This window comes from Coptis chinensis, chromosome 3, assembly GCF_015680905.1.
Source record: "Coptis chinensis isolate HL-2020 chromosome 3, ASM1568090v1, whole genome shotgun sequence".
Taxonomy (NCBI): Eukaryota; Viridiplantae; Streptophyta; class Magnoliopsida; order Ranunculales; family Ranunculaceae; genus Coptis; species Coptis chinensis.
In genome coordinates, this window is record NC_141458.1 from 2,953,103 (window position 1) to 2,964,831 (window position 11,729).

An 11,729-nucleotide genomic window follows, 5' to 3' on the forward strand; every position below is an offset into this window, starting at 1 on the left:
TCAAGCTTTTACACATTGACTTGTTTGAACTTCGAAGGTATGTTCCGCTTATTATTATTATTATTATTACAATATATATCATTAGAATTTTGAATGTTGTTGTTACTCTTACAGTTATCTTACTGGTTGAAATATTATTAGAGCAACGAACAGCTAACCTTTCTAAGTCTGCTCCTGGAACTATTCGTAGTGATTTTGCTGTCGATATTGGCTCATTGGTAGGTAATTAGATTTATTGTTCATTTGTTACATTGGTTTAATTGTTGTTTTTGATAGATTTCAGTTGCATGAGTTGGTCTGATTATAGTATAATCTTGTTATGGTTGTTTGAATTAAAATTGGGTGAATAAGATATTTCATGAATTGCAAAACCATTTCTGCCTCTCCCATGGGTACTAGGTAGGATCTTTTTGTGCAAGTGTATTGAAACTTCTCATTTAGGCTTCTCATCACACAGTTATAGATAAATGTGTGATTTTTATTTATTTTTAGACGTTTAATGTCGAAGGGAGTGTGAAAGATAGATTCTTTTTTTAAACCAAAAAAAACGCCAAACACATCCAATGTTGCTAGTACTATTGAAAAGGATGATCAAGGTCGTTCAAAGTTCCAAAGAGTTGAACCCATTAAACAAGTTCGTCTCAACTCTCAAGGGATTGAACATATTGAACAAGTTTGTCCCAACTTTCAAGGGATTGAATCTAGTCAAACCAGTGTTACTAGTTCTTTGGTACGTGACCCGGGGTTACACCGTCAAATAAGTGAATATCTTATTAATCAACGTGACGAGATCCGTCGAGCTTATGTCACATTGATATGCCTGATATGGATGCACGTTATACGATGGGCATGGGTCGTTCTTGTCAACAATATGATTGCATAACGTTTGAGCATCGATATCGCGTTGATATATATAACAATGTCATATATTTTTAGTTAATGGAGTTGAAAAGTAGATTCATTGAGGAAACAATAAAGCTTTTTACTCTTAGCTTTGTTTTGACTCCTAAAGATGCTTTTCAGATCATTTAGGATTGATGATATTTGCAGTTTTGCTGAGAGATTTTACTTTCGAGATTTCAGTGATCAAGAGTTACTTATATTGATAACTCAGTTGCAGCACTATGAGATTGATGTTTGTCGTAATTCGGTTTTCCATAATATGTCCACGACGTCTGAGTTGTGTAGAAGATTAGTTGAAAATGGAAAGTCGAAGTCCTACCACTTGATTGATAGATTGGTTCGTCTTGTACTTACTCTTTCCATATCTACAGCAACTACAAAAAATGCATTCTCAGCCATGAAACTTATCAAAACACAGTTTCGAAATAAGATGTAGGATGAGTTTCTTGCAGATTCAATGGTCATCTACATTGAAAGAGATTTTGCTAATGATATTAATCTGGATTTAGTAATAGATGATTTTGACTCTCGCAAGACACGCAAAATACCATTTAAGTAGTTTTCTTTTTGTTTTTGATTTTCGGACCGTTGGAACTGTTCAACGGTCTCAAAACCCTCATCTCTATGAGGATATTATCGTGGTAGCCTAGGCTTCTTTGTTGTGACTGTGAATACGGATCACACTATGAAAAATTAAGATCAGGTATGAATGGTGAAGGTTAGTCCTGCATATATGGCTCTCATATCAGTGGTGCAAAATAACTATCAAAAAAAAAAAAAAAAAAAAATCGGTGGTGCAAAATGTGCCTCAAGTTTGGTCACTAAAAGACCCCTGTGGCGGAGCTATGTGAGGGCAATGTCAACATGTGATCAAGCCTCAGGGATTCAGACAGAGCTACACTTGAGAACACCGAAGTCCAAATAGATTGTAGTAATTGTACATATCTGTACCAAATGATGCGGCACCTGTTCGGAAAAGACTACAACCTGTCTAGTGTTTCTCCTTTCTAAAAGCAAGTATTCCCGTCATTTGGTACAATCGATCTAATAAAAAAAATGACGGTGTGGGCTCCAAAAGCTATCTCTAACTTTTGAACACGGCGGATCTAAAAGATAGAGTGTGGGCCCAGAATAATAAGAGATACCAAGAGCAGTAGATAATTATTGAAGTCAACTAATGCTACCGATGTCCATCTTGACTGAAACTCGAAACCACCCAAAACCAGAACAAAATACCCGTACTGAAATATGTCTGAATTCGGCAAAATCCGAACCCAAACCGAAATATATAGGGTAGGATTTGGTCACACTCTCTAAATCCGGACCGACTCGAGTCCGACCTGATAATTTAGCTCTAATCCCATTAAAAAGGCTAAAAAACCCGAAACCGAACCCCAAATCCGATTTCAATTGCATACTACTAATCTCATATAAAAGAATGAGTTAGATAAATATTTGGATTATAATCTCATTCATATTTACAATGATGAGTTATTTAATATATTGGATTATGAAAAAATTTATGTCGGGATTTCTAATTTTTTCAGTAATTGCATGTGATCATGTGTCTATAGTTCATTCCGAGTCCATCTATTTCTAAATCATATCAAATAATTATGTCCGAGTGTAGGTGATAATTATTTCCAAATTCATTAGAAGTTTTATTTTGTTTGAAGAATTGGTAGATAGCCAAAAAAAGAATAAAATGTAGATATATATTTCAAATAAAATTTCTTATTGTTTTATTTCTTCATTTATATCGGATTTTATCCTACCCGAAATCCGAGCCCAATGGGTACCCGAAATATAGGATTAGAGTAGAATTTAGTCACACTTCTCAACAAAATATCCGACTCCGAACCCAACCCATTGAAAACTGGTCCGGATTCGGATAACCCAATACCCATTCAAAACCCGAAAAATCAGATTCGGGCCGGGTTGGGTACCCATTTGGACATCCCTAACTAAGGCTACCAGACTTTTGGTGGGCGATTGGACCTTTTTAGTCAGGCTTCTGCTGGGCGGGTTTCGGTTGGGCTTTTCAGTGCAACTTGTGGTGCACTTGTCCTCCACTTTTAGTATAGCTCATATGCTTTCGTTAGCTAGGGAATAAGTCTTTATACTGGTTTTATCGGTAAAGAAATAACTCAATCGATTACGTTGGCGTAAACAATTATCTGATTCGAGACAAATTTACAACAGTACCAGAGTCGCTGTGTCTGGATACTGGAATAAAACAGCAGTCTTGTACAATGTAAACTCCATGATACTCAGAAATTCAAAGTCCTCAGATGATATAAAGGAACTTCCAAAAAACACTTTTTTACAGTTCATCATGCAACTTTCCCTGTCCCTGTGAGAGCTGGACTTGGGGTTGGTGCTCGAGAAGGTACCTTGCAGCCAACGATGCATGCATTGCTGCGCCATAAGGAAGTGCATTTTCATTCAGAGTGAAGTAAGGAGAATGCACAGATTCAACCTTCCCATCAGATTCTACTTGTGTTCCAAGGAAGAAAAAATAACCAGGTATAACTTCTGAGTAAAAGGAAAAGTCTTCCGATCCCATAAGTGGTTGCATGTCTTTGACGTTTGAGACACCTAGATTGTCACCTGCAACATTGCGGAAGTGTTCATGCAAATCTTTGCTGTTCACTGTTACAGGGAAAAAGGGCTTTGTGTCGGCAAAGAAGTGAACAGTTGCATTGCACCTCTGTACAGCAGCCTGTCCTATGATGACCTGCACTTGAAATTGCAGTTAATAATTATCAAAATGGGTTAATTCATTGGCTTGGCCTCTAGTACAGCAAAATATTACCTAATATACCTCTTCAATACGCTGCTTGAGCTGCATGAAGCTATCTTTGGAAAATGCTCGGAAGGTGCCTGCTATTGTGACAGAATCTGGAATAACATTGAACGCGCCACCTCCTTGGAATTTTGCAACTGTTACTACCTACAAATGAATGTCTTTATCTTACCAAAGATCATGTATTCATATAACAGTAGAAACAATGGTGATATCTTAAGTTTGAATACTATAGGTTTTCCGATGATCGAAATGTAGCAGAGATCAACTCAAGCACACGGAAGATCTTGGATTGTCTTTGAGGTCATGTTTTCCGTTTATAAACTACTACTACGATACTCACATACAAATACGAACACAATGACCGGAGATACCCTTATACAAATACCAACACAGACAAAATTTGGGAAAGCAGATAGAACTCTTTATTTACTACAAGTCAGGACATGAGCAAAGAGACAATCATCTTATTTATTGTGACTATAATATATTAGTTAAGTGTTTCTATAAGACCATAAGTGTTATTTATATGTGATTATGTCATGTGAATTGTAATGTAATTTCATAATATACATGTTGAAAACACGTAGCATCTCATATGTGTATCAGTGTATGTAATGAAAAGGAAAATAAGTAAGGTGTTAGAAGAGTTAAATGAGACATAAAATCTAGTTGTAATATAGCAGGGATTGGGAGTGAGAGGTAGGCATATGCACCACAGTTTAGTACCACTGTTGGCAAAGTGTCACTTAAATACAGAGACCGTAATCACATTAATTATTGAATTATATGGATCTCTTACAGATTGATATGACTGGTTTACTTTGGGGATAAAGAAAGCAAAAACCTGAAAGAGTTATAAAGATAAACGGAGTCCGCTAATGCAAATTATGATAAAGCTACCTGTGAATCCAGAGGATCAGCTTCACGTGAAACAAGGTGTTGTAAGCTAACAATCACATTAGATGCTGCTAGTATTGGGTCAATTGAATGCTGAGGAATTGCTGCATGGCCACCTTTTCCACTAATAACTGCCTCAAAAAAGCCACTAGCAGCAAGTAAAGGACCAGGTCTACTGGCTACTGTACCAACGGGCATGCTAGGAGAAACATGCAGTCCAAATATAGCATCAACACTTTCCAAAGCTCCGGCGTCAATCATTTTCTTTGCACCCCCGCCTCCTTCCTCAGCTGGTTGGAAGACAAGGACAACAGTTCCCTGTCATAAGCAAAAACAAGTATAGTATTTCCTAGTAAGGGCAAAAGGTGCAAGTCTTCTCTGAATTAGTGAATTAGATAATGTTTCAATACCGTAAACCTGATTAAAATTCAATTTAGTTTCAAGGCATTTCAAGCTGCAAAGAGGTGTACTTCCCAGAGATAGTCTATTTAGATTTGAATTAGGGACACAGATAAAAAAGATCTCATATATAGTTATACGTAGTAGAATAATAAGTGGTACACTCTCACCAACGAATTTGCACTCGTGAATATTCCATGACATAGCTGCTGACACACTTGAGTAATTCTTGACACAATCAGTGGTTAAGAACTTCTGATTGCTTTCTAAGTAATCAATCGATTTAACCCAGATTATTATCACTTTTAGGTAAGCAGACAATCATTTTTCTCGTATATTTGTGGCAAAAGCTGTCCTTCATCTGTTTCTGTCAAAAATTTTATTTAAGATTTCTCTTATCATAGCAATGAGAGTGTACCACATCAAAGCTGTTGAAGAAGAAGAAAACAACTGCTTAGAGGAGGAAGTATGGGTCAGAGAGCATTCTTCTCATAAGCTATATGCTCACAACTTTGTCTTCTCTTGAACAGAAGGAGAGATTGGCTCGATGCTCAACATATATATGATACCTTAATCATTACGAACATTATGTACCTGTGAAAATACCTAATTTTTAGATCCTCATGGAATTCAAAATGTTGAATGCGACATCTAGCTTAAGTGGTAAATTATGAGTTAATATCACGAACCGGGGTTCCCACTGACCAAACACCTACGATAAAAAGCTAATGTTGGGAAGCCTTACCTATTCTATCACTAGCGCATCTGGACGTATAAACTCACCGCTAGTACCCATTTTGAGAGTACTAGTACATACAAACAGACGCTACCCCTAGAAGGGGTAGAGAGAGCAGAAAGGGTTTGCCATGTGATCAGCAAAAAAAAAACACAGGTCCTAACAAAGTCCAAGAGTAAGTGGCTTACAATGAGGAAGGAAATATCCAACCTTCAGCTACATTAGATCAACTGAACTCATCAATTAAGCGATTTTTCGCATGAATATGATAATAAATGTAAGTAACTTGTTTCCGATTGTTATATCATCCAAAGCCATGATTGTCATTGATGAAATTGGTCACTATGAACCAGAATTAATTTAATTTCGATCAATCCTTTTTCTTTTTCTTTTCTGTTGTTAAGAAAAATAGCTAATAGTGGTGAAGAACAATACTTGTATGAGTCATGAATCAACACCAAAAATCCATTCAATACAATTGATGAGAGCAGAAAATTGTAGTTTAAAATAAAGCTGATAGTAAAACAAACCTGCAAACCATCGCGATGATCTTGAAGTATCTTTGCAGCTCCAAGAAGCATCGCAACATGGGCATCATGCCCACAAGCATGCATCTTCCCAGGGTTCTTACTCTTATGCTCCCATTCCACACTCTCCTATAGAACAACAACAACAACAACAATCATGTACTCATTTTAAACCAAACTTAAACAACATAAATAAAAAAAAATTGAAATAATAGTATAAAATCTAACCTGCATGGGAAGAGCATCCATGTCAGCTCTAATAGCAACAAAAGGAGGATTACCAGAACCAATATAACCAACAACACCTGTAATGGCAATAGGATGTTTATATGATATACCCATCTTATCCAATTCAGTTCTAATAAGTTTACTTGTCTCAAATTCTTCATACCCAAGCTCTGGATTCTCATGTATTTTTCTCCTTACACCTACCATCCACTCTACTAGTTCTTCTTTTTTAGCATAGCTCAGAAAATTTTCATCTTTTCTTTCTAACGAATTTGACAAATGGGGTATTTGAAAAAACAAGTTTAGAATGAAAATTAAGTAAACCCATGCCATGTTTGGTTTCACCAATTTTTCAGCTTGGGACTCAATTTTAAACAACAACAACAGGAAGAATCAATTTGGTTATTATTATATATATATATACTCTTCCAATGAGAGAAGAGAGTGTGACGTGTGTTTGGTCGACTACAGATGAACGAACGTGGTGCATGAACGCCACATTTCTCACATGGCTTAAAAAGACGTGTAACTTACAATGCAGATGGTGCATGTCGATCACATCATTCAAACAAGGCCCAAGTCCAGAAGGCAAGTTATTTATAGGGGTGAAACTGGGTAGGGTTAGTCCAAGTCCAATGGAATAAAACTCGATTTTTATTGGTCCTAGGCGTTGTTATATCCGTAGTCTGGGATTGGTTTTATAAAATCAAAATCCGACTTGGTTTTAGGTTTTAGGTTAGATTTGGATTAGAATATCAAAAAACTGAAAAACTCGAACCTGTGTGTATATATATACATATATTTTTCAATCATTTTATTATTGTAAAAAAATAAGGTTTATAATCAATCAACAAGTTTATTTTTCCTTTCAAACAATCAAATATCTTTGATTTTATTAGAAATTTTTAATTTTTGTGTTTTTTATCTCCTAATTCTAAAAAAAAATCTGAGAAGTTTGACCAACCCGATATAATCCGACCCAATCCAAATTGGTTAGGGTAGGACTTGGACTGAAAATTTAAGGACTGATTAGGGCTTGGTCCTGGACTCGAGTTAAACGTTGAAGCATTTGAAACTCGGGTTATACCTCAACCCGACCCAACCCGCCCGAGTTATTTATGCCCGGCAAATATTCCAACTTTTTATTTTAGTTTTTGTTTTTTGATGAAGCGAAAGAATGAAAATCCAGAGGGGAGAATTAAATCATTTCTTGTTCATCTCGAATCTGAGGCAGCTATTCTTGATAGAATTGCATACAAGGGAAAGAATCAGCATCGAAGAGCTTTCTATTTCCAATATCTTTTAAAGGTTTTTTTTTTTTTATCATTACTAAATATTATTACTGTTTTTTTGTTTAGTTAAATGAAAAGAAATATTTTCATGTTGTTAGGTGAGAAGGGATGTGAAACTTTTAAAGTTAGCCGGGTTGGAGGAGATTTTGAATTACTTTCAGGCTATTATTAGGTACTAATATAATTTTTTTTTTTCTTTTTTCATTTGTGGAATTATATGATAACAAGTTGTGTTTTAATGTTGTATGTTTCAGTTCAAAGAAAAGAAAGGTCGATATTGATAAGCATTACCTTCTGAGCCGACTTTTAGGGGTTGCGCGTTTACTATCACAGGTGCTGTTCTGATTTCATTTTGTTTTTTTGTCCTACAATTTTTGGTCTATTTGTTCTACTTGTGTCTATTTACAGGACCAATGCATGATGGACTTTTGATATTTGATATTGGTTCTTGTGTGTTCTTGTGATATACGCCTATACTGTGAACAATGATTGTGAAGTACTATTGTTATATTTGATATCATGTGAATGTACCTGACATAACGGTCCATAATAATGGTGTCTACAACTGATTGTTCTAAAAGTCAGAACACGAGAAAACGTTTCGTTACTTAAGTAATTATGAGTATGTGTCCAGTGGCTTACTAGTCAAGACTTGGGAGGTTGCCAGGTGGTCTACATTACCACTTTGACTGGGGGAAAGGGGGTTTCATAGTTCTAAAATACCTGTGTTTCATTAGTTATATATGTGTTTCATAGAGTATTGTTGTACCTGGTATGGTCTAATCTCATTGAGTTGCAACAGTCGTTCATTGCATCTGCGTCCATGTCGCTAAGAATATTTTTTCCATAAATAGATGAGCCATGCAAAATTTTCCTAGGATTAATGCGTGGAATTAGACCATCTTAACAGTAGACAATGACCTAAACGTGCATAGGAGATGTTTGGGCAGTAAACATGCATCAGTGAATCAATATTATAAAGGACATTCTGAGATGGAGAACCACTTTTCTCTTGATTAAGTGGGTAAACTGGTGTATTGACACAAGATGTAGGATACTTTTTTTGTTAATTCTTTGCATTTATTCATAATGGTGTGATTTCCTGTATCCTAACATCGCCTGTAACTTTTGCAGATGGTTGAGCCCATGATTAAGGCTGCTATGTATCCTTTTTTGCTTAGTTTAATTTAAGCTTATTGGAAAATTTTCAATACTTCTTGTTGGTGTCTGAAAATTTAAGATTTGTGCCGAAGGTTGGAATTGGTAAACATGAGTTTCTCTTGAAGTGGTTTGGTCTTCAGACATTACCTGTAAGTCATGATGATTCTGATTTCTAATGCCAATATCTGAAACCTTATCCGGTACTTTTTCTTTCCTGGTTTTAACATATTATAGGTTGTTCCACAGCACTGGCGTTATATATTGTTTAATGAGATATTACCCATCTTCCATAATTCCTTGAGACAAACAATTTTGTGTAGAATATAGCTAATTTTCATCTGCAATATATTGTACACATGAAATTTCAATCATATTGTACTTGAGATCGGGTTCTTCTACTCAGAACATATACCACTATTGACATTATTGTATATAATCAAGTCATTGAATCCTTTTGATATTTCATTTGAATTTAAAGCAGATATCATTTGCTAGTTTTCTTCTGAAAATAAGTCAGAAATGTGCATCACAGTCATTCTTAACTGTTCTATAGCGTGTTAGCCTCCTTGCTTGCTCGAGCATTCTTTACGGGATTTTCTCTATCAATTTTATCTCTGCTTGCACGGCTACGAGTTTTGGTACAACAGGTAAGTGTGAAAATAGCCCCCCCTTTTGTTTAACTTGATCAGAGCTTCTTTATAATGTATTCTCTTGTACTTTTTAATAAATAGAAGATAGCCTTTCTGAAAAAACTCTGTGACATTTGAATCGGTTTTGTAAGTTGACAAATGTAGGATGCAGACGTTTACCATTGCTTAGTTTAGACATTTAGGCAACAACTATTGCAGCTCACTGCTCACACAGTTTAAATATAGAAAGATATAGAAAGGTTTCCTTCTTTTCTCCTTTTTAAGCTAAACAGAAAGATTTCATTCTTGGTGTCGCATGTGAGCTGTAATCATCTTATAGGATAAGACATACCATCTTTGTACAGCTGAGGTTTTGACATATGGTTTAGACTGATGACATTGTGTCATGATTTGTTATGTTCGGATATTTTATCTTTTTTATATTTATAATTATGGTTGACTTGCTCATACTATATTTTGTTAATTGGTCCGCAGATGTTACTTGATGTTGTTTCAGTATTCAACATGGTCTCATCTAACTCGCAAACTGCTCAATCCACCGTACTCAATCTTAAAGGAGTTGAGGTCTGCCCCTTGTATATTACATTCTTCATGGTCTTAATTCTCAACAAATCTCTTTATTCCCTTTGGATTTTTTTAATAATTTATCGTGTTCAACTTTTATCACAGGTTATTCGGGAACATCATCCCTCTGACAATAACAGCATAGCATTGGAGTGTGTGTGGGAGACGGATAAATTTGTTTTACTTGAGAAAACCAGTAATAGTGAGACCAAGAATCAAGTGAAGCATGTGGAAGATGGAACAGACCCCCTCCTGAAATCATCAAATATACAGTACCAAACTATTGAAGCTTTTTTTGGAGGTGAGGAGTTCCATCAGCTTTGATAACACCTATTCCTATAAAAGAACTCAAGCTTTGCATTTTCAATCTTTTTCCAATTATAGTTCACAGAAGGCATGTTTACATGTAGATATTTCTACCGTGCCTCAACTATGTAACATCAAGAGGTTAGAAATCACCTTTAGAGCTCTTACAAAGATATGGGTCCTTAAATCGAACTGATTAGGAACTATTAACCATCCAATTCATAAAAAGAGTCGAGATCTTTTTATCAGGGGAAAAAAGAAGAAAAAAAATACTCCTGCCTTGTCACTTAATTTTCCTATATATTATTTAGACTTTGGCATCCTCCTGTAGAGTTAACTTGGAAAAGAATTCTTCCATGAAAATTATCCAGTTGCTGAAAAATCACGTGTCAATTTATTACTAAATGGTGTGTATTTTGAAAGATATAGAATTGGTTCATTTGTATCTATTAAAATTAAGTATGTACCAAGTTTTGATTTGGTTTGTACAGGTGATGAACTTGACTGCCCAAATATGGATACAGACTCCTCCTCGGAAGATCTATCAGGTCCTACTAACGACAGGATTCATGCAACTGATGCATCCACAAATCAGTTAGTCGAAGTAAACAATGAGATGGAAGTTGTAGACAGTGATGTTGAGAATCGAAAAGGATCGCCTGACAGGAATTTTATTGAATTGGGACAAATTGCAAGTACAAGTTCATTTCTAAGTCCTGAACTGCAAACAAAATCAAGGGACACAGTGGCATTTGTTCCAGTTGGTCAATCAACATCACATGTGGAGAGTGGGTTTCTTGAGAAAGAGAGTTGTTAATGAGAAAGAGAACTCATGTTTCTCTCTATTTACTGGTCGAAACGATAATACTGGTCTTTTAATTGGACTAGTTGCCTTTACCAACCTGGTGTTTTCCCTGAGGAGATAAAAGATCAGATTAATCCAATAAATGATTTGGTTGATCAAGATGACTGCCAGGGGTTGAAGTATATTCCGTGAATTTGATGAATCTTGCAACTAATCTGGTGCTCACCATGTAATCTCCATCGTCAGTGCTATTGCAATAGCGTTAGTTCGTGGATTACTTGCATGTGTAACAGAAAAAGGTCTGCAGTTGAAAGTTTAATTAAAAATGTGAAGAAAAGCTCGTTATTGTTGTTGTAAATTTAATATTATTAAGTGTAATTTTGAAGGTTTGTTGAGTGACTGAAAAAATTACTGAATTTGGTTATAAAATTTCTCAATCTGTTTACATACTT

At 35.6% G+C, this 11,729-nt stretch overlaps 2 protein-coding genes across 2 annotated transcripts; one reads left to right on the top strand and one right to left on the bottom strand.

Moving 5' to 3' along the window:
* Window positions 1-3,029: 3,029 nt before the first annotated feature.
* Window positions 3,030-7,069, bottom strand: LOC147507263 (IAA-amino acid hydrolase ILR1-like 1). The gene is made up of 5 exons (XM_086599982.1): window positions 6,500-7,069; window positions 6,275-6,400; window positions 4,613-4,927; window positions 3,728-3,856; window positions 3,030-3,640 (listed from the first exon to the last, which is right to left on the bottom strand). The coding sequence occupies exons 1-5, from the start codon at window positions 6,830-6,832 to the stop codon at window positions 3,227-3,229; spliced, it is 1,317 nt and encodes a 438-aa protein (XP_086456108.1). The 5' UTR covers window positions 6,833-7,069; the 3' UTR covers window positions 3,030-3,226.
* Window positions 7,070-7,588: 519 nt separating this feature from the next.
* LOC147507264 (uncharacterized) lies at window positions 7,589-11,726 on the top strand. Its single transcript, XM_086599983.1, has 8 exons — window positions 7,589-7,807; window positions 7,890-7,963; window positions 8,046-8,124; window positions 8,926-8,954; window positions 9,506-9,599; window positions 10,077-10,166; window positions 10,272-10,467; window positions 10,964-11,726. The coding sequence occupies exons 1-8, from the start codon at window positions 7,664-7,666 to the stop codon at window positions 11,287-11,289; spliced, it is 1,032 nt and encodes a 343-aa protein (XP_086456109.1). The 5' UTR covers window positions 7,589-7,663; the 3' UTR covers window positions 11,290-11,726.
* The last annotated feature ends 3 nt before the right edge of the window (window positions 11,727-11,729 follow it).